Here is a 23,078-nt window from a genome sequence, read left to right as displayed (position 1 = left end):
AAAAATTACAAATTGTGGGCTGGGCGCGGTGGCTCACGCCTGTAATCCCAGCACTTTGGGAGGCCGATGCGGGCGGATCACGAGGTCAGGAGATCAAGAGATCAAGACCATCCTGGCGAACACGGTGAAACCCCGTCTCTACTAAAAATACAAAAAAATTAGCCGGGCGTGGTGGCGGGTGCCTGTAGTCCCAGCTTCTAGGGAGGCTGAGGCAGGAGAATGGTGTGAACCTGGGAGGCGGCGGAGCTTGCAGTGAGCCGAGATCGCGCCACTGCACTCCAGCCTGGGCGACAGAGCGAGACTCTATCTCAAAAAAAAAAAAAAAAAAAAATTTCGAATTGTTATTAGTACTTTGAAGTAACCAATAGAGGGCTTCTCTTTTGATAAAGTGGTCAGGAAATCCTTACTGATGTGTTGTATTTATGCTAAGACATAAATGAAGGTCAATTGGGGTAGAGGGAACAGCAAAGACAAAGGCCTTGGTTAGGAAAAAAAAGTCTTGGCTGGGATTGGTGGCTCACGCCTATAATCCCAGCACTTTGGGAGGCTGAGGCAGGCGGATCACCTGAGGTCAGGAGTTCGCGACCAGCCTGACCAACATGGAGAAACTCCGTCTCTACTAAAACTACAGAATTAGCCGGGTGTGGTGGTGGGGGCCTGTAATCCCAGCTACTTAGGAGGCTGAGGCAGGGGAATCACTTGAACCCTGGAGGCGGAGGTTGCAGTGACCTGAGATCGCGCCATTGCACTCCAGCCTGGGTAACAAGAGTGAAACGCCATCTCAAAATAATAATAATAATAATAATGAAGGAAAAAGAAATCTTGTACATTTGAAGTATAGAAAGGTGACTTGATCTTGCAGAGGGAGGATGAAGACTGGCACAAGATAAAACTGGAAATGCAGATAGGCGCTGGATCACGCAAGGCCATAAAGGCATGCAAAGGCATTTTCAAAAACAGCTGTATTGAGATAAAATTCATATACCATACAATTTACTTTTACTTAAAGTGGCTACTTCCATTTTTTTGTATATTCATATTAATGTGCAATTCTCACAATTGATTTTAGAACACTTTTATCATCTCAAAAAGAACTTCATCCCCAAAAAAGAAGATAAAAAGAAACCCGATATCCTTTAGCTATCACTCTCTATCCTTTCTTCCCAACTCCACCCCAGCCCTAAGCAGCCACTTATCTACTTTCTTTCTGTATAGCTGTTCTTTTTTTTATTGTTTTTTGTTTGTCTATTTGTTTGTTTTGAGACAGGGTCTCACTCTGTTGCCCAGGCTGAAGTGCAGTAGCACAATCACAGCTCACTGCAGGCCCTACCTCCTGGGCTGAGGTGATCCTCCTGCCTCAGCCTCCCGGGTAGCTGGGACTACAGGCATGTGCCATCACACCCAGCTAATTTTTGTATTTTTTGTAGAGACAGGGTTTCACCATGTTGCCCAGGCTGGTCTTGAACTCCTGAGCTAAAGTGATCCACCTGCTTCGGCCTCCCAAAGTGCTGGGGTTACAGGCATGAGCCACCGTGCCTGGCCTCTATAACTTTTCTTATTTGGGACTTTCATATGAATGGAATCATGCAGTATGCGATTGGCTTCTTTCACTTAGCATAATGTTTTCAAGGTTCATTCATGTAGTAGCATGTGTCAGTACTTGATTTTTATAGCCAAATAATATCACATTGTCTTGATATACAACATTTTATTTATCCAATCCATGGATGGAAAATGGTTCTTTTCACCTTTTGGTTACTATGAATAATGCTTCTGTAAACATTTGTGCACAGGTTGTGGTGTGGGTATATGTTTTCATTTCTCCTGAGTACCATACCTAGGAATGGAATTGCTGGATCATAGGGGCGTTCTATGTTTAATCATTTGAGTAACTGCCAGACTGGTTTTCTTTTCTCTCTCTCTCTCTCTCTCTCTCTCTCTCTCTGAGACAGAGTCTCACTCTGTCGCCCAGGCTGGAATGCAGTGGCATGATCTCGGCTCACTGCAACCTCTGCCCCCTGGGTTCAAGCAATTCTCTTGCCTCAGCCTCCCAAGTAGCTGGGATTACAGGCACCTGCCACGGCGCCCAGATAATTTTTGTACTTTTAGTAGTGATGGGCTTTCACCATCTTGGCCAGACTGGTCTTGAACTCCTGACTTCATGATCCATCTGCCTTGGCCTCCCAAACCAGACTGTTTTTCAAAGTGGATGCACCATTTACACTTCCACCAGCAGAAATGGTGGTATGAGGGCTCCAAGTTCTTCTCATCTTTCCATCTCTTGCTGTTATCTGAATTTTTGATTTGGGCCTTTCTAGCGAGTTTCATGTAGAAGCACTTGATATGGAGAGAAGGCTGTTCCATTGCTTCAGGCAAGGGACCATGGCAGCCTGGTCTGCAGTGGCAGTACAGAAGACAGACAAAAGTACACTGAAGACAGTATCTTGGAATTATCCTTGATTTCTGGCTCACCATTAACTCCCACATTGAATAAGTGGCTATGTTCTGTCAATTCCACCTCTTAAGTGTTCCTAGATTATGCCCTCAGTCACTAAATCTCCACTACCATTTCTCTTGTTCAGTCACTGTCATCTCTCCATGAGGCAACTGTGGTAGTCTCCTCCCCGGTCTCGCCACTTCCCTTCTTCCCCACATCAATCTGTTTCAGCAGCCAGAGTGATTTTCTAAAACACTCACCCGAGTATGTCATTTTTCTGAGGAAAATCTTTCACTGTCTGCCTATTGCCCTGAAGACACAGCCCTAACTCCTCAAAGGGGTTTGTCAGGTCTTTCAGGACTCAGGCACTGCTGACTTCTCCACCCACATCTCCTTCCCTTCCGTTTCTTATCCTGAGATCTAGACATACCTAACTCCTTCCAGAGCTTTGAATATTACTTGCCCTCTTGTACACACTGTACTTTATTCACATTGTATGCTCTGCTTGGAACAATCTTTCTCCCAGTGTGCCTGGCTGAGTCTGATTCTTCAGGTCTCAGCTTAGACATCACTTTCTCCAAGAAGTCTTCGCAGACTCTCCAAGATATCTTTAAAAATTTCCTCAAAGTGCCCCCATCAGCCTCCTGTATTCACTTCTCTTGTTACATTTATCACCCCATGTTGCAATTACCTGTTTTTTTGTTTTTTGTTTTTTTTTTTTTAAGTGTCTTTGTTCTTCAGTAGACTGCAAATACCTTAAAGGCTGGCTACTGGTCTTGTTCATTGGTGCAGTCTCAGCACCAAGGACAGTTCCTAACTCGCAACTGGGCAATCTGTCCCCTTATAATACTGAATAGAGTTTACTCTCTTTCTAGAAACACTTGCAGAAATACTTGCAACATTCAAGAATAAGTAAGCCTGAATCATCTTTGTTTTTGTATATTTTTAGAGACAGGATCTTGCTATGTTGCCCAGGCTAGAGTGCAGTGGCTATTCACAGTAGGATTATGGTGCATGATGGCCTTGAACTCCCGGGCTCAAGTGATCCTCCTGCCTCAATCTCCCAGTAGCTGGGATTATAGGTGCACACCACCATGCCTGCTCCCTTTGATTTTGTATTCTCGATGTTAGACAGTTATAAAACTTCAATGTTTTGTGTGGGTTTAACATACAATACTCATGGATCTCTAGTCCCTCCAAAAAAGAGTATCCAAAAATCATGCATGTCATGAGATTTTTGTTTCCCAAATTAAGAAGGGCAAATAGCAGTCACCCACTTCCCAATGAATCAGAGCCATGCCTAAGTCAGTTTTCCACCCAGCTCTGAAGACACTGTTGGTACTTAAAAATATTTAACTAAGACTGTGTTGTTTTGCAGGTTGTTGGATTTCTTCTGGAAAGGGGAGTAGATGTCACCCTTTGCAATTACAGCAATCGAACCGCAATTCACGTAGCTAATTGCAATATCCAAAGACAACTCTTGGCAGTTAATAGAATCCAGGCTCCCCAAATGCAACTTCTACAAAGTTCATGGCAAGGTGATCTTGAGCAAGTTCAACATTTACTGGTTAGTTGATATTTGTTTCCATCTTTGGGTGGGTGAGTGGATGGTGAAAAGGGCACAGACTACATATGACTCCTTTTAAAGAAAAATGAGTTCTTTTCCAATGTAATCCTAGGAAGTTTCAGACAGAATATATAAAAAAGAAAAGGGATCAAAGAGAACACTGGGGTGGAAAACAAGATAATAAAGGAACACAGGAGCAGTCGATTTCCACCTTCCTTGGGCTGGATGCTAGAAGTCACGCAACACCCCTGGGAAATGATTTGCTCCCAGGAAGCCTCCAGAGGACCACTATCAACTTGCTCAGAGGAGTTCCCTTGGCATCACTGCCATTTGTACAATTGCTGCTTAGATCCCTTTGGACCAGTTGCTGTTATTATCATTATCCTGAAAAGGGAATCAGAGAGCCTATGCCTTGCATAATATTTAGTTGTTATGAAAGGAGTTCAGAGGATACATTTTTAAAGGGCTGTCTTCTCAGGGTATTGATCCTCTTGTTTAGATTTTCTACTTACAGATACTTTTTCAGAAAGCAATTTGCAAAATCATATGCATAACCAAGGACATTAATTATCGGTGACTGGCAATTGCCTACTCTTGGCATTTACCTTCAAAGAGACTGTCAGACCATGTGATCTTCCAACTGAAAGAAAATCAATTGCTGCTAAGAAACAGTTTCTTCTAAGCCCTTATGATAAAGACACAAACAGAGAAAGAAAAAAGTGAAAGATATTCCAGTCAGGTACAGTTCAAGGAGAGATACAACAAAACCAAACAATACTTCAAATTCTTTGGTTGGACTAAATGATAGTCTAAAATTGCCAAACATCATGAACTGAGGCTTAGAAAATTTTTTTGAAAGACAATGTATTTTACTTAATGGTGTTTTCAGTAGTTGTAATTGTAATGTAATGTCTTTTTTTTTTTTGACAGAGTCTCGCTCTGTCACCCGGGCTGGAGTGCAGTGGTGCCATCTCGGCCTCCCGGGTTCATGCCATTCTCCCGCCTCAGCCTCTGGAGTAGCTGGGACAACAGGCGCCTGCCACCACGCCCGGCTAATTTTATTTTTGTATTTTTAGTAGAGACGGGGTCTCGATCTCCTGACCTCGTGATCCGCCCACCTCGGCTTCCCAAAGTACTGGGATTACAAACGTGAGCCACCGCACCTGGCCCAATGTCTGTTTTTATAACCACATTTTTAACCTCTAAACATTAGGAACCAAGTTTTAAGAAACTGGTACCTGTAACTGGATCTATACTTTGATCAACAGATGCTGAATTGATATGCTATTACGAGACTATTCTCAGTTCAAAATTTTCATGTTGGTTCTAACTAATAATAAACATTGATATCGGAGGTGGTTTCTTCTTAGAGACTAAAAAAAAAGTTAACTAATTAATTCCCACAGTACCTTGCTGAAGTAATACCATTCTCTCTAGTTTGTCCCTAGAGAAGCTGAGGTAGAGACACTGAGTATATTGACACGGCATAAAGTGAAATAGAGATGAAATCAGTGCATTTCTTTGGTCTATAAAATGAACAATTTAGGTGTTTTGGCCTGCGGTAGCTTTTCAGTTTTGAATTATCCAAATTAAGTTTTACTTTCATTAAGGCATCAAATTACATCCATATACCTCCCTCCATTTGACTATATAAATACAGGTAAGTTAGCTGTTTTTTAAATTTTTTTTATTTTTTATTTTTTGAGACAGAGTCTCACTATGTTGCCAAGACTGGAGTGCAGTGACGTGATCACAGCTCACTGCAGCCTCGACCTTCCCGGGCTCAGGTGATCCTCCCACCTCAGCCTCCTGAGTCACCAGGACTACAGGTGCATGCTACCAGGCCTGGTTAATTTTTTTGTATTTTTAGTAGAGATGGGGTTTTGCCATGTTGCCCAGGCTGGTCTCAAACTCCTGGGCTCAAGCAATCCACATGCCTCAGCCTCCTAAAGTGCTGGGATTACAGGCGTGAGCCACCACGCCCGGCTGAGCTGCTATATTGTTATGAATTATTTATTCATTCAGTGAATGTTTACTGAGCACTTACTGTGTGTCAGACACTCTGCTAAGTGCTTTTTACATTCTAGCCCCAATCAGCAACATAACCCTACAAGGAAGACACTACTATTCCAACTTACAGCTGAGGGCCCTGAAGTTTAGCAAGTAGGGTTGCCAGATTTTGCAAATAAAAATACAGGACACCCAGTTAAATTTAAATTTCAGATAAACAACAAATAATATTTTGCATAAATACATCCCAAAAGAAAATTACACATGATTTAACTGGATACCCTCAATTTATCAGGGTAATTTGATCACCTTTTAACTGGGTGTCCCTGATACAACTTGTCAGGGAAGTTAAATAACCACCTTAAGGAGCTGAGATTGAAACCCAGATCTGTCTTTCTGGCTTGTGTTCTTTCACCTCATCAGTTCCCTTTCAGGACAGACACTCAGAAAGAACATATTGAAGTTATAATGAAAAGTTGGCCAAGCAATGAAAATGCAAAGATTAGCATAAAGAGCTATGCAGTAAAAACACAACAGAAATAAAGCTGCATGTTTTTAAAGGCATCCGAAGAGTTCCTGGATATAAATTTCCCAAACCAACATGGCTTGACCCCTCTGATGCTGACTGTGAGAGATGTGGACCTATTTGAGAGTCTTGACATGTTAACAGCATACAGACCTGTGGAAGTTCTGTCCCAGCTCCTAAGGCATCATGCGTGAGTACGAGCAGTTAGTCAGCCCAGCCGAAGGGTGTCTATTCCATTGTTATTTACAGAAATCACGTGTAAACCGAGACACATAGCTTCTTTTTTTTTTTTTTTTTTTTTTTTTTTTTGAGACGGAGTCTCGCTCTGTCGCCCAGGCTGGAGTGCAGTGGCCGGATCTCAGCTCACTGCAAGCTCCGCCTCCCGGGTTCACGCCATTCTCCGGCCTCAGCCTCCCGAGTAGCTGGGACTACAGGCGCCCGCCACCTCGCCTGGCTAGTTTTTTGTATTTCTTAATAGAGACGGGGTTTCACCCTGTTAGCCAGGATGGTCTCGATCTCCTGACCTCGTGATCCGCCCGTCTCGGCCTCCCAAAGTGCTGGGATTACAGGCTTGAGCCACCGCGCCCGGCCGACACATAGCTTCTTTTTTCCCCTTTCCCTCCCTCTCTTCTCTCTCCTTTCCTTCCTTCCTTCTTTTCTTTTCCTTTCTCTCTCTCTCTTTCTTTCTTTCTTTCTTTCTTTCTTTCTTTCTTTCTTTCTTTCTTTCTTTCTTTCTTTCTTTCTTTCTTTCTTTCTTTCTTTCTTTCTTTTTTCTTTCTTTCTTTCTTTCTTTCTCCTTCCTTCCTTCCTTCCTTCCTTCCTTCCTTCCTTCCTTCCTTCCTTCATTCTTTCCTTCCTTCCTTCCTCTCTCTCTTTCTTTCCTCTTTTTTTTTTTTTACAGGCTCTGTTGCCCATGCTGGAGTGCAGTGGCCCAATCATAGCTCACTGTGACCTCAAACTCCTGGGCTCAATGGATCCTCCTGCCTCAGCCTTTTGAGTAGCTAGAACTACAGGCACATACCACTATGCCCGGCTAATTTTTAATTTTTGTGGAGATGAAATCTCACTATATTGCCCACGCTGGTCTCGAACTTCTGCCCTCAAGCTACTCTCCCATCTTGGCCTCCCAAAGTGCAGGGATTCCAGGCTGTTTTCTACTATATATACCAAATGCACGCACACCATCATAGAAGTGACTTCACAGTGGCAAAGTGATGTGCAGTTTTTAAAATTTGCTACCTATTATTCTTATGATATCCAGCTCTTTGTTTCATTTCTTGAAATGAGTAGTGTTTTAGTAGTTACTGGGAATGTCAAATAATTCTTGAGTATCCAGCTCTCAACCCCCAAGATGTTACTAATTATTTCAGAAAACACTGTCAATGTCTGAAAAGCAATTTCTAATAGTGTTTTCAAGTTATCTTAACATTACTATATGTCAAATGCTCTTTTGCGGGGGGGGAGATAAACAATGAACTTTTTTTTAAAATAAGAAGGTTAATAAGCAATCTCTCATGTTACAATTGCAGTTTCCTAAAGCTGTTACTTAGTTATCTTGTCATCAAATAAGAACAGATGGCCTGAGCTCTTTCTCAGCATTTCATATGAATTTTGTTTTGGAAAAAAAAAAGGAGGAGGGAGCTTCAAGAACAAAATTATAGTCAAGAACACAAGATATTGTAAAAGGATCAGTTAGTATAATGGAATGAAAAGGGAATTTTGAAGCTACTTCAGACTAGTGCTGAGAAATAGTTTGGCTGATTGATGAAAGTGGAGATTCCTGGACATCATCCCAGAGATGTTCAGTAGGTCTGGATTGGGGTCCAGAATACCGGAAATCAAGGTATGCCACTTGGAGACACCCTAATCTAGGCAGATGAGGAGAGGTCCCAATGAGTTTACCTTTACTTGTTTTTATGCATCCTTAAATAATTATAAAAATTTTTGTCCAAAGTTGGGAATTCTCTGCAAATATGTTAAGTGGCTTGCTTAAAGTCACATATCAAGGTAGTGGCAACCCCAATTTTCAGTCCTATGCTATTTCTTTTGAATTACAATCTTTGATGAAGAAAAGTCCATAAGAGAATATTACTGTGGCTCATGACACATTACCCTGTCCCACAGCAACGAAGAGATTCAAATTCAAAGATTTTAGAATAGAGACCATGATCAACTTGCTCCTTGTCCTAGAATAGGACAAGTAAAGCAAGTTTCATCATTGTTCCCCTCACTATAATCTATTAATGGAATTCTCATCATTTGACTTTGGATTTCTCTGAGCCGATATCTAATGCAAGTGTTCAGTACAACATAGAGAGGAGAAGAGACTTGTGCTGTTGTAAATGGTCCTAAGATCAGCCAGTTGGGCTTACCAACCACAAGGCCAAGTAAAGAGGAATGAAAAGGTCATGTAGAGAGGCACACTGTGGTTTTTATGACAAGATTGCTCCACTCAACCAAGAGCCCATGAAATAAAAGTATCAGCTTAATTTTAAAGAGAAGATTCTATGCCATTCCACCATTTTGAATCATAAAAGAGCTATCTGTTAGCATTAGAAAAAAGAAATATCAAGAAAGTCAGCAGTTAGCTTAATTATTGAAAAGAAAAAAAATCAAGTGAGCTATTTGGAATGATAAGACAATCGTTTATCAAAATGTTTTTATCCTTATGACTCATTGAAAAAAATTTAAAAGTGTGAAAAAAAAACCAACAAAAGATGTTTTTATCTTTACTTGATTTTATGCACCCTCAAGGAATTATAAAAATTTTGTCCAAAGCTGGGACTTCTCTGCAAATCTTAGAATGTTTTTAGAATAGGGATGGGAATAAAGATATACAGCAAATCCCTTTCATTTAAAATCTTGGAAAATTGTCATCCTCTATTCATACATTTTGAAATAATTATTATTATCCCCAAACTACATAAGATTACTTTTTATTTATTTGATGTAAATGTTTGCCCTCTCATATTAGTTTTCTTTTTTCAACAGATTCAACTAAATAAACTTTAATGTTGATTCTGTTCTTCCTAGAGATCCTAAACTTTGTGATTTTAGCGGAAAATCAGCGATACATTATGTGTCACAAATAGAGAGTTCAAAGAAACAGAAGCTTTTGGACATTTTAATGAGTTCTATGCCAAAACCAGGTAAATACTTTCACTCCACGTGCATAATTTCCCAACCCAAAAATTCCTGTTAGAACTCTTGCTTTTTCTACATCTGTTTGATGGATCCATTTAAAGAAATCAAGTCCACGGCTATTTATGGAGCAGTGACTCTGTACAAGGCCCATGACTAGGTGCTCTGGGGGACGCAAAGAAGTCTAATGCAAGGTTTAAACTTTTGAAAATAGACAGCATGGTCAGGGACACATCACGTAAGTCAGAGAGAAAGAGCTTGCTGTAAACTTGAAAGGGGAAGAAGGACTTACAGTGGTTCTTGAAGGCTGGATAACTGGGAAGGTTTGATATAGGTGGGAAAAGAGTCCAATCAAAGACATAGAAACAGCCACAGCAAGAAGTATAATGAAAAGTGTGCCACTGAGCAGCGTGTGACTTTGTGAAAGCTGCCTGACTTTATTGTTTGATTCGCTTTCTGTTTGAAGCTTCGGGGGCAGAGGACAAAGCTATACCTAAGAATGTTTCATGAAAGAGGTGAGACTTGATCTGACCCTTGAAAAAAGGATGCAATTTGATTTTGTGGAGCAGAGGCCCCTTGCTGGGAGTGAGCATGGCTTATCCCAGGGGCAAACAAGAAACTAGAACTGAAAGTTCATGTCAGGGAAAAGAGAAACAAAAGGTCAGATACATAAAGAAACTGGGTCCATGGAGGGGTGAGCCTTAGATGTCAGGCTGAAGGACATCACTTTTTTAAAAAATAAAACAGACACTAAAGAAGTTTAAGCCAGAGAATGATCAAGGCCATGCTCTAGGAATATTAACCTGTTCCTATCGTGTTGGATACATCTGAGGGAAAAGGCAGGGATCTCTATTAAGAAATTATAGAAGTGCCCATATGTGTGGTGGTAAGAACTAGGGAGTGAGTCCTTGGGTGGGGCGTGAGATTGAGAGATGCTGGGAGTGGTGGATCTAGGAGACATTGTGGAAGAACAATTCACAGAACTGCGAGCTGTGACGTTGACAGCGGAGACGCAGAGACAAAAGTTGAGTCAAAGATGACTAAATTTTAAGGCCTGTAAAGTACGGATGATGGAAATACAACCAACAAAATGGGAGCACACTGGGACTTTTCAAGTAGCAAGTTTCTGTAGGACTGGGCTTGTGGGAAAGGACCGGTTGAAAGGCTAGTTTGGGAGTTCTCTACAGAGAGGAGATTGTGAGGACATGATGGTGGGTGAGGTTGTTGAGGGATTGATGAGAGTGAGAAAACTGCAGAGGGCTGAGCTGAGGAGGTGCACATACAGATAGAGAGGAGTGGTACCGACATCAGGACTCAGGAAGTGAGAGGAGGAGGAGGGGGAGAATCAGAAGAGGGTTGCAGGAAGAAAGGAGCAGGAAACAATGTTAAATTGGAAAAGAGATTACAAAGCAGATGTGGTAAGGATGTGAGACGTTTCAATGGCAGGATGTAGGCAGAAGATAGATTGCAGAGAGTAAAGCAGGAAAATATGGTGAAGAAATGGAAGGTCTGGGTATAGGTCACTTGTTCAATTTTGTCTCCACTACAAGATAAGCAGAGGAGCCACTGAAAGAGGGAGTTTTTGTTGAAAGAAGCCAATACTTATTTGAAGAAGCCAGGATAGCAGGAGGGGATGTCCCTAGGGTACAAACTGGGAGTCTGCTGTTTGGTGTTAGGAACTCTGTCCATTTAATGTGGCTTTAATCACTAGATAAGAAGTGTGCTCAGAGGAGCTGAGTGTCTTTGTCCTGGGCAACTGTAGAGCAAATGTGATTTCCAGCTCATCATTAGGGTTTCTCTTAGCAACTTTGCCTACCACAAACCATTACTCCCAAACATTTGAAGTGGTAACTCGTGATTACTATTAATTTAACTTCATGATTCACTCCCTTCTACAAACTAAAGAAGAAAGTTTGAGCGATCTAAATTTTTTAAATTATAGGATGGTCTGTAAGGCCCTGTATTGCTCTGATTTCAGTTAGCCAAATTGTGCAGAAATTATCCTCAATCCCCAAGAAATAACTTAAGGGGCTTCAGGGCAGTGCACAGATTCAGAGAAAGAAAATCCAATATCGATTGAGCCGGCACTAAGTCTTCAGTACCCTGAAAAATACATGGAAGTTTTTCAGGGTTTAGTTGGAAGAGTCCAAGAAGCGTCTCCTAATCTTCCACCGATAGAAGTCCGTAATGATGGGACATCCTCAGGAAACATGGAAGACAGATGTCCTTCCTCTGCACAGCTCTGGAGAAGAGGGTCCCCTAACCTTGAACTGCTGACAGCTTTAATGGTTAAAAAGTTCTTACTCATGTCCCAGCACCCTACAGAGGGTTTTGCAATGACGATGTAGACATTAAGTATGAGGTAACTGGATTTAAGTTTAACTAAAATCTGACTCTTGTAAAGTTTTTATTTCTCATACAGCTTAAAATTTAGTGGGTACTCAGATCAGAAAGGATGATTGATTCATCCTAACTCTCTAAAAAATTTCACTTGCTCAAAATCTCAAAGTACCTGTTTGATTTTTTTGTCCTTATGCAATAGCAGTTACCATCAAAGCCTTTAAAAAAAATAGTAAGCGATCGACTCTGTGGACTCTTGTCTTCACATCCCTTCTTGCGAAAATTAGTGCCAGAAGCTTCATCAGGATCCCAGACCACTATTTCAGGAAAATGTTTGACACAATGGAGCTGATTTTAGAACATAGAGCTAGAACTTCCTTTGAAATTGCTGGAGATGAATCTTATCAAAACGTACTATTATGTTTCTTTTGATAGAAAGACATGCTGAGTCATTGCTTGACATTTGTCATGATACAAGCTCTTCTCCAACTGATATGATGATAGTTATCAAAAATCAAAACATCATCTTGCAAAGCATCAGCAGCAGTGAGGTAAGAGCCTCCCTTTAAAGAAACAACAGACAGCCTACTCCATCTACTACTTTATTTGTGCTACTTGAATACTTCATAACAATCATATATTACAATTTTATTTTTAAGTGTAATCATAAAAAAACACATTTGGTAAGATGCTCTTCTGAAAGTGTAATCTCTGAGCAGTAATTAGCTAGTAAACTCTGAGACTCATGCATAGGATGTGTGTGTACGTGTGTGTGTGTGTGTGTGTGTGTGTGTGTGTCTTAGTTCTGGCCGCTATAACAAAGTACCATAGATTGGGTAGCTTATAAACAGAAATTTATTTCTTACAGTTTGGGAGTCTGGAAGTCTGAGATCAGGGTGCCAGCAGGTTTGAGTCTGGTGAGGGCTGTCTTCTGGACTGCAGATTGCCAACCTCTCATATGCTCACTTGATGGAGAGACAGCTAGCTAGTGCTCTGGGGTCCCTTTTATAAGAGGCACTAATCCCATCATGAGGACTCTACTTTCTTTTTTCTTTTTTCTTTTTTTTGAGATGGAGTTTCGCTCTGTCGCCCAGGCTGGAGTGCAGTGGCACGATCTCAGCTCACTGCAAGCTCCACCTCCTGGGTTCATGCCATTCTCCTGCCTCAGCCTCCCAAGTAGCTGGGACTACAGGCACCCGCCACCATGCCCGGCTAATTTTTTGTATTTTTAGTAGAGACGGGGTTTCACCATGTTAGCCAGGATGGTCTCGATCTCCTGACCTCGTGATCCACCCACCTCAGCCTCCCAAAGTGCTGAGATTACAGGAGCCACCGTGCCCAGCTGAGGACTCTACTTTCATAACCTATCTCCCAAAGGCCCTACCTCCTACTGCCATCGCGTTGGTAGTTAAGATTTCAACATATAAATTTTGGTGGGACACAAATATTCGGTTCTTTACTCTGGGTGTGCATGCACCCACACGCGCGTGCGCATGTGTCTGTGTGTTTGTGTGTGTCTCCAATACCACAGAAGATTGTTTCAGCTGAATCCATACTAAATGATCAAATGTACCTTCCTTTTATATACATTAATATTGAAAAGGAAGTCTCGGCTGGCCGTGGTGGTTCACACCTTGTATTAGTCCATTTCACACTGCTATAAAGATACTACCTGAGACTGTGTAATTTATAAACAAAAAAGGTTTAATTGACTCAGAGTTCCACATGGCTGGGGAGGCCCCAGGAAACTTACAATCATGGTGGGAGGCAAAGGGGAAGCAGGCACATCTTCACAAGGTGGTAGGAGAGACAGAAAGAGTGCAGGGGAAACTGCCACTTTCAAAACCATCAGATCTCGTGAGAACTCCCTCACTATCATGAGAATAGTATGGGGGAAACAGCCCCCATGATCCAATCACCTTCTACAAAGTCCCTCCCTTGACATGTGGGGATTACAATTCAAGATGAGATTTGCTGGGGGACACAGAACCAAATCATATCACACCTGTAATTCCAGCACTTTGTGAGGTTGAGGATTTCTTGAGGCCAGGAGTTCTGCACTGGCCTGAGCAACAAAAAGAGATCTCATCTCTACTAAAAATTAAAAAATTAGTTGGTCATGATGGCACACACCTGTAGTCCCAGCTACTTGGGAGGCTGAGGTGGAAGAATCATTTGAGCCCAGGAGTTTTAGACCACAGTGAGCTATGATTGCACCGCTGCACTCTAGCCTGGGTGAGAGCAAGACCCTGTCTCAATTTTTTTAAAAAGACTGTCAGGCACGGAGGCTCATGCCTGTAATCCCAGTACTTTGAGAGGCCAAGGTGGGTGGATCACCTGAGGTCAGGAGTTCAAGACCAACCTGACCAACATGGTGAAAGCCCATCTCTACTAAAAATACAGAAAATTATCCAGGCGTGGTGGTGGACACCTGTAATCCCAGCTACTAGGGAGGCTAAGGCAGGAGAATCACTTGAACCAGGGAGGCAGAGGTTGCAGTGAGCCAAGATTGTGCCATTGCACTCCAGCCTGCACAACAAGAGCAAAACTCCATCTCAGAAAAAAAAAAAAAGGAAAACAAAAGGAGATCATTAACCTGATCATATCAAACCCATCATAGGGTACCAAAAAGGAGGTGCCTCCTCGTGGCCCTGGATATCATCCTGCCTGTGATGAATGACTTTACAAAAAATCCCCTGTAGTACAGTAACAGTATTAGTAACAAACATTGCAGCCCATAGAAAACTGTGGAATGAGACCCAAGATGTACAACAAACTGGCAACAGTGGTTGCCTACAGAGAGAGAACTGGAGATGCAATTTGCACTGTGTACTCATTTGTACCTTTTGAATATTTATAAAAATTAACATATCCCAAATAAATATACTACTACTCTATATTTTATTGGTTAAAAAAAAAAAAAGTCCAAAAAGTCGTTTATTTATTTTGAGATTGAGGTCTCATTCTGCTGCCCAGGCTGAAGTGCCCTGGCATAAACATGGCTCACTGGAGCCTCAATCTCCCAGGCTCAAGCAATCCTCCTACCTCAGCCTCCTGACTAGCTGGGACTACAGGCACACGCCACCACACCCGCTAATTTTTTAAACTTTTTGAAGAGATTGGATCTCACTATGTTGCCCAGGCTAGTCTCGAACTCCTGGCCTCAAGCAATCCTCTTGCCTCGGCCTCCCAAAGTAGTGGGATTACAGGCATGAGCCACCATGCCTGGCCCCATTGCCCATTTTCTAATTGGATTATTTGCTTTCTAACTGATAGGTTTGGAGAAGTCTTTATATATTCTATGTATATGCTTCATAAAATATTTTCTCCTAGTCAAGAAAATTATTTGACTTGTTTTTTCATCCTTTTTAATGTTTTATTAAAAAGAAGTTTTAAATTTTGATAAAAAATGACTCATCCATTTTTTTCTTTATGGATCATGATTTTTGTGACTAAGAATTGTTCACCCAAGCCTAGGTCACAATTTTATCCTATGCTCTCTTCTAAAAGAGTTATAGTTTCACATTTTACGTTTAGATCCATAATGCAATTTGAGTTTTTTTTTCTTTTTCTTTTTTGAGATAGAGTCTCACTTCTGTCACCCAGGCTGGAGTGCAGTGGCACGATCTCTGCTCACTGCAACCTCTGCCTCCCAAGCAATTTTCCCATCTCTGCCTCCTGACTAGCTGGGATTACAGGTGCCCGCCACCACACCTGGCTAATTTTCGTATTTTTAGTAAAGACAGGGTTTCACCATGTTGGCCAGGCTAGTCTCGCATTCCTGAACTCAGGGGATCCCCCTGCCTTGGTTTCTCAAAGTGTTGGGATTACAGGCGTGAGCCACCAACCCAGCGGAATTTGAGTTAATTTTTACAAAGTACAAGGTTTAGGTTGAGGTACATATTTTTGCCTGTTGTTCCTCTATCATTTGTTGAAAAGACCATACTTCCTCCACTGATTTACTTTCACATCTTTGTAAAAAAAAGAAAGAAAGAAAAAGAAAAAAGATCCGGGCCGGGTGCAGTGGCTCATGCCTGTACTCCCAGCACTCTGGGAGGCCAAGACAGAAGGATCACTTGGGGCCAAGAGTTTGAAACCAGCTTAGACAACATAGCAAGACCCTGTCTCTACAAGAAATTTTAAAAATTAGCTGGGCATGGTGGTGCATACCTGTAGTCCTAGCTACTCAGGAGGCTGAGGCAGAATAATCGCCTGAGCCCAGGAAATTGAGGCCTCAGTGAGCCAAGACCATGCCACTACTCTCCAGCCTGGCCAACAGTGAGAGGCCTAATCCCTTAAAAAAATATATATGTTGAGCTTCTTTTTTCTTCAATTAAACTACTATCAATTCTTTTTTTTTTTTTTTTTCTTTTTTTCACTCTTGTCGCCCAGCCTGCTGGAGTGGAATGATTTGATCTCAGCTCACTGCAACCTCTGCCTCCCGGGTTCAAGCGATTCTCCTAATTCAGCCTCCCGAGTAGCTGGGATTATAGGCATGGGCCACAATGCCCGGCTAATTTTGTATTTTTAGTAGAGACGGGGTTTCTCTATGTTGGTCGGACTGTTCTTGAACTCCCGATCTCAGGTGATCTGCCCACCTCGGCCTCCCAAAGTTCTGGGATTACAGGCATGAGCCACCGTGCCCAGCCTAAACTACTATCAATTCTAAGATGTGTATTTTTGTGTTTTAACCTCTTTGAAGTCAGACATCTTACAACTGTCACTGTCAAATTGGTACTGTTTTGCCATTTTTACTGGTACATAAAACAACAGTGTAGCTTTTAATCAGGGACATCTTTGATTTAGTGAAACATGGTAGGATACATTGCTAAACCCAAATCACAATATAAGATGTCAGAATGTGGATAGAGAAGTGAGAAATGATTTTGCGGCATGGAGAATGGTAAAACTTAATTGTCCAGGGAAAGGATATTAATGAGAATCAAGATGATGTACTGCAAAGAACCGTGGAAAAGCCCAGGAATTAGAGGCACCAGGTACTGCAGAAGTTGGGAGTTAGCATGAGGTTGAAAAAAAAGAGGGTTTGGTTGAAAATGTATATAAGGAGCAGAGAGATCCCCAACATTCTACTTCCACTCTATGTAACTACACCACTTACTCCTTCCCCACCCTCACAGAAGGCAGGAAGATTTGGTGGAAGATTATTTGAGCTGGAGGAATTCTGGACTTAGTAACAACATACAAGGTGAAAGATGGGAATCCGGTCTCAACCTGGAGGCTTAAGTCTGAACATTGACAGAGATATTGCTTCCATATTCCTTCCCCACCTAGCTCCCATATGGCCAGCAGCCCATTTATACTACTAAGCCAAAAGACTGGAAGATTCTCTTCTGGAGATTTAATAACCCCAGAAAATAGACCTACTAATACTGACACTTTTAAGTTCCCTGAAACAAAAGCATTTCACTATCAGATCAACCCAGCGAAGCCCACCAACAGGTAAATAGCAACATACACAGAGAACTTCTAGTCGTATTTATAGTGTCTCTTTCTTAATATGAAGAGTCAAGACAGCCAAGGGTCACCAGGTATTTGAGGAAAGCCTCTGATATGAAAAGTAGCATCAAAACAACAAGGAATGCAGATGAAATCAGGAGCACAGAGAAATGAAGGGGAAGAAATAGTTTTAAAGGGAGGAGATAAAAATAAAGAAAAAAAAGAAAAAAAATGTTATCAGAACCAAATGATATGAGTTTTCAAGTTTAAAGCACCCATCACTGCAGGACAGTGACTAAGTAAATTACCCTAAAGTATTGTGAACTTTTAAAGCACTGAGGCTACAAGAGGATCTTGAGAGTTTTCAGAGAAAGAGAGATAATATGAAGGATAGGAAACTAGAATGGCACCAGATGTCTTAAAAATACCATTGTAAGCTACAAATATATGCAGCTACAAATATATGGAGCAATAAAAGACCTCTACACTGGAAGTAATAAAGTATTGCTGAAAATTTTAAGAAGACTTAAATAAATAGAATGATGTAACATGTTAGTGGATTGGAAAATTTAATTTTATAAAGATGTCAATTCTGCCAAATTAGTTTGCAGATTCAACACAGTCCCATTCAAAACCTATCAGGTGTGTGTGTGTGTGTTTGTGTGTGTGTGTGTAAATTAACAAGCTGATTCTAAATTGATATAGAAAGGCAAAAGGCCGAGAACAGTGAGGGCAATATTGAAGAAGAACAAAGTTGGAAGATTTAGGCTGCCAGATATCAAGTCCTATTATAAAGCTAAATCAATTAAGGCAGTGTGATATTGATAGAAATATAGATAAATTCATTACCTGATATATGACAAAGTTCACACTGCAGTGAAATAGGGGAAAGAATTTTCAATACATGGTTCTGGGTTGCATAGATAGCCATACAGAAAACAATACGTATGTTGACCCCTACCTCACACCATACACAAAATCAATTCCACATTCATTGGAATTTAAAATGTGAAACATAACAGCTCACTGCAGTCTAGCATTCCTGGGCCCAAGCAAAACTCCTGCTTCAGCCTCCTGAGTAGCTGAGACTACAGACACATGCCACCATTCCTGGCTAATTTTTAAAAATTTGTTATTGGTAGAGATGGGGTCTTGCTTTGTTGCCCAGGCTGTTCTTGAACTACTGGCTTCAAACAATGTCCCTGCCTCATCCTCCCAAAGTGCTGGCATTATAGATGTGAGCCATTGTGCCTGACCACACTAACACTTTTGAAAGAAAATGTAAGATAAAATCTTTGTGACCTTGGAGCTGGCAACAATTTTTACAACAAAACACACACAAAATTCTTGCCATAAAAGAAAAGTTAATTAAATGGACTATATTAAATGAAGCATTTCTTTTTATCTAAAGACATCATGAAGATAATAATAAGCAACTCATAAAGTGAGAAAAGATACTTACAATGTATGTATCTGACAAAGGACCTGCATTCAGAAAAAATTTTAAAACTCCCACAAATTAGGAACAGATAGCTAATAGAAAGTGGGCAAAAACTTGATCAGACACTTAGCAAAAACAGATGTCTAAATGGGCAATGAAATATATTAAAAGATGCTGAGCTTTCAGTCATTGGATAAATGTAATGTACATTTATAAACTACAATGTGATAACACTGCACATCCACAGAATGATTACAATTTTAAAAGTTGGGAAATATCAAGAGTTGACAAGGATATAGAGCAACCAGAACTCTCATGCACTCCTGATGGGAGAATGAAATGTTAGAATAAATTTAGAAAGCTGTCTTTTAGTGTCTGTTAAAGAGAAATATATGCATACTCCATAATCCAGCAATTCTGCTCCTAAGTACATACCTAACAGAAATGCATCATATGTTTACCATAAGCTACATATTATAATGATTATAGCAGCATTATTATAATAGCCCCCAAATGGAAACTACTTAAGTGCCTATCAAGAATAAAAAGGATACATAAATTTTGGTATATTCACATAGTGTAAAACTACACATAAATGAGAATGAGAATGAATGATCTAAAATTACATGCAACAATACAGATGAATCTCACAAATACATTGTTTTTTTTTTTTTTTTTTTTTTTTTTTGAGACGGAGTCTCGCTCTGTAGCCCAGGCTGGAGTGCAGTGGCCGGATCTCAGCTCACTGCAAGCTCCGCCTCCCGGGTTCACGCCATTCTCCGGCCTCAGCCTCCCGAGTAGCTGGGACTACAGGCGCCCGCCACCTCACCCGGCTATTTTTTGTATTTCTTAGTAGAGACGGGGTTTCACCGTGTTAGCCAGGATGGTCTCGATCTCCTGACCTCGTGATCTGCCCATCTCGGCCTCCCAAAGTGCTGGGATTACAGGCTTGAGCCACCGCGCCCGGCCCACAAATACATTGTTGAGCAAAAGAAGCCAGACATAAATTAAATCCTATATGGGTCTATTTATATAAAAACAAAAGGAGGAATAACAAATCTATGGTGTTAGAATTCAAAATAGCACTTGCATGAGAGTGTTCTTTGAGGATATTGGTAGTGTTCTTTTATTTGATCTGGGTCCTGGATACATAAATGTGTTTGGTTTATTAACATTAATCTATACACATATGGTAAGTGAACTTTTCTGAACGTATGCTATACTAAAATCAAAAGTAATGGAAAAGGGGTGGAGTAGGGAATGTCTTCAAATATCTGACACACACAAAAAAGAATATGGTTTTCAGCCAGGCATAGCTGTGGACACCTGTACCTGTGGGCCCAGCTACTCAGGAGGCTGAGAGGGGAGGATCACTTGAGCCCAGGAATTTGAGACCAGCCTGGACAACATAGCTTTTTTTTTTTTTTCTTTTCTTTTATTCTTTTTTGGGGACAGGGTCTCACCCTGTCACCTAGGCTGGGATGCAGTGGCCAGTGGCACGATCACAGCTTACTGCAACCTCTGCCTCCCAGGCTCCAGCAATCCTCCCACCTCAGACTCCTAAGTAGCTGGGACTACAGGCGTGCTCCACTGTGCTCAGATAATTTTTGCGTTTTTTTGTAGAGATGGGGTTTCACCATGTTGTCCAGGTTGATCTCGAACTCCTGCCCTGAAGTGATCTGCCCACCTTGGCTTCCCAAAGTGCTGTGATTACAGGTGTGAACCACTGGCCCAGCTGAAGATGGTTTCCAAACTAGGATTCTATGCCCAAACAAACTCTCAGTTAAGCATTAGAGTTGAATAAAGACATTTTTTCAGACACAGAAATCTCAAACATCTTACTTCTGATACACCTTTTAAGGAAGCTACTAAGTGCTCTATTAAATTGAGAAAGTAAATAAAGAAAGAGGAAAAAATAGGATCTATGACTCAGGGGATCAAGAGAGAGGAGGGAATCATTGGTATAATGAAGAAGGCAGGACCAGGACTTCAGCTATGTAGCAAGTCTAGAAAACAAAGAGCTCAGATGATTGGGGGATTGGGATGGGGGCAGGGAGCAGGACAGAGGAGGGAAACAGAACAGATATATTGTCTGATAAATTTCATCAAGTAGAGAGACCATTGTAGGTTGGGAAGATGTAGGCATTTAATAAAAAGACATAAGAGAGTAAATAAAATAAACCAACTAGAAATTAAAAAAAAATAAGGAATGAGGGGAAGGAAGGATGAATAGGCAGAGTAAAGAAGATTTTTATGGCACTGAAACTACTCTGTATGATTCTAATGGTGGATACAGGTCATTATACATTTGTTCAAATCCATAGAATGTACAACACCAGGAGTGAACCTTAATGTTAACTATGGACAACTGTAACAAATGTACCACTCTGGGTGAGGCTGTGCATGTGTGGGAGCAGGGGGTATATGGGAAATCTCTATACCTTCCTCTTTTTTTTTTTTTTTTTTTTGAGATGGAGTCTCACTCTGTCACCCAGGCTGGAGCACGATCTTGGCTCACTGCAACCTTCACCTCCTGGGTTCAAGTGATTCTCCTGCCTCAGCCACCCGAGTAGCTGGGATTACAGGCATGCTCCACCACATTGGACTAATCTTTGTATTTTTAGTAGAGACAGGGTTTCACCATGTTGGACAGGCTGGTCTCAAACCCTTGACCTTAGGTGATCCACCCACGTCTGCCTCCCAAAGTGTTAGGGTTACAGGCGGGAGCCACTGCACCCGGCCTATACCTTCCTTTTAGTTTCTCTGTGAACTTAAAACTGCCCTAAAAGTAAGGTCTATTTAAACAAACAAACAAACAAACAAACAAGGGTTTGGGGGTTTGTTCAGGAAAAAAATATAGTTATACAAGAAAGAAAGCATAATCATACTACAGTACAATTGTACTACTACATAGTACAATAGCCTCATAATCATAATTAGCCATTGACTATTGATTTAACAACAAAGAAGGTAAATGTATTGGGAGGATGGAGGCAGGGCATAAGAACATTAAATTATTAACTACCATAATAAGTCAAGAGATGATGCCTCACTTTGATGAGTCAAGAGACAGCATGATAACTATGCAGAAATACGGAAGAAAATACCAAAAGAAACAGCTGCAAGTTTGGAAGTGGTTGCCTCTGAGGAAAAGGGTGATTGTTTTTCTTGGTATAAGTCTTTTACCATTATTTGAGTTTTTTTAATGTGCAGTTTAATTTTGATAAAAATTAAGTGAAAATTAAAAATAAAGAAATGGTTAAATCAAGACCTCTCTGGGACATGGGGTGGGATGAGCTACCGTAGAAACGTTCCTTTTTAAATCCTATTTGAATATTTTAACTTTGTGCATTTTTAACTTTTATAAGTAGTTTAGTCTGCTTCCTACCGAAGTAGAATTTAGTACCCTGGTTCCCAGCAAGGGAGTGATTCCCAGCCCCCACCCTTCCCACCCTAGGGGGTCATTTGACGTTTGCAGACATTTCGGTATCATCACTGGGGGAGAATGCAGCTGGCATCTAGTGAGTACAAGCCAGGGATGCTCCTAAACGTCCTACCAGGCACAGGACAGCCCCCACAGCCAAGAATTTTCTCGTCTTGAATGTCAGCAGTGCTGAGACTGAGAAATTTGCTAGGTTTTGTCACAATATTGAAGATTGCATTATATTTGGTTACTAACATTATGTAGTAATCAATAAAATGTAGTAATCAATAAAAAATAAAATACCTAGAGACAAATCTTTAAGATGTCATGCAAAAGATATTGATAAACAAAAACATACTTACTTTTATCTTTTATGGTCTATTTAAGCAACTTTCTTTTTAAAAGGACTAACTATATCACTTCATATTAATACATTGAAATAAATGTTTAAAAAATTTTTCGTAGAGACAGGGTCTCATTATGTTGCCCAGGCTGGTCTCAAACTCCTGGCCTCAGCCAGGTGTGGTGGCATGCACCTGTAGCCCCAACTACTTGGGAGGCTGAGGCAAGAGGATCACTCAAGCCCAGGACTTCAAAGTTACAGTGAACTATGATCACACCACTGCACTCCAGCCAGGATGACAGAGCGAGAGTCTGTTTCTAAAAAACAAACAAACAAACAACATCAAACTCCTGGTCTGAAGAGATTCTCCCACTTCTGTCTCCTAAAGTGCT

The 23,078-nt window shown here is 41.1% G+C and overlaps 1 protein-coding gene across 1 annotated transcript in view; it reads left to right on the top strand.

Moving 5' to 3' along the window:
• The first annotated feature begins 9,667 nt into the window (after positions 1-9,667).
• MAP3K19 (mitogen-activated protein kinase kinase kinase 19) overlaps positions 9,668-23,078 on the top strand; it is a 60,582-nt gene continuing 47,171 nt past the window's right edge. Inside the window, 2 exon segments of the mRNA XM_025404803.1 lie at positions 9,668-9,689; positions 12,457-12,572. Of these exon segments, the coding sequence (XP_025260588.1) occupies positions 9,668-9,689; positions 12,457-12,572 (138 nt within the window).

The sequence above is a fragment of the Theropithecus gelada genome, chromosome 12, assembly GCF_003255815.1.
Source record: "Theropithecus gelada isolate Dixy chromosome 12, Tgel_1.0, whole genome shotgun sequence".
Lineage (NCBI taxonomy): Eukaryota > Metazoa > Chordata > Mammalia > Primates > Cercopithecidae > Theropithecus > Theropithecus gelada.
This window is presented reverse-complemented; position numbering and strand designations above follow the sequence as displayed.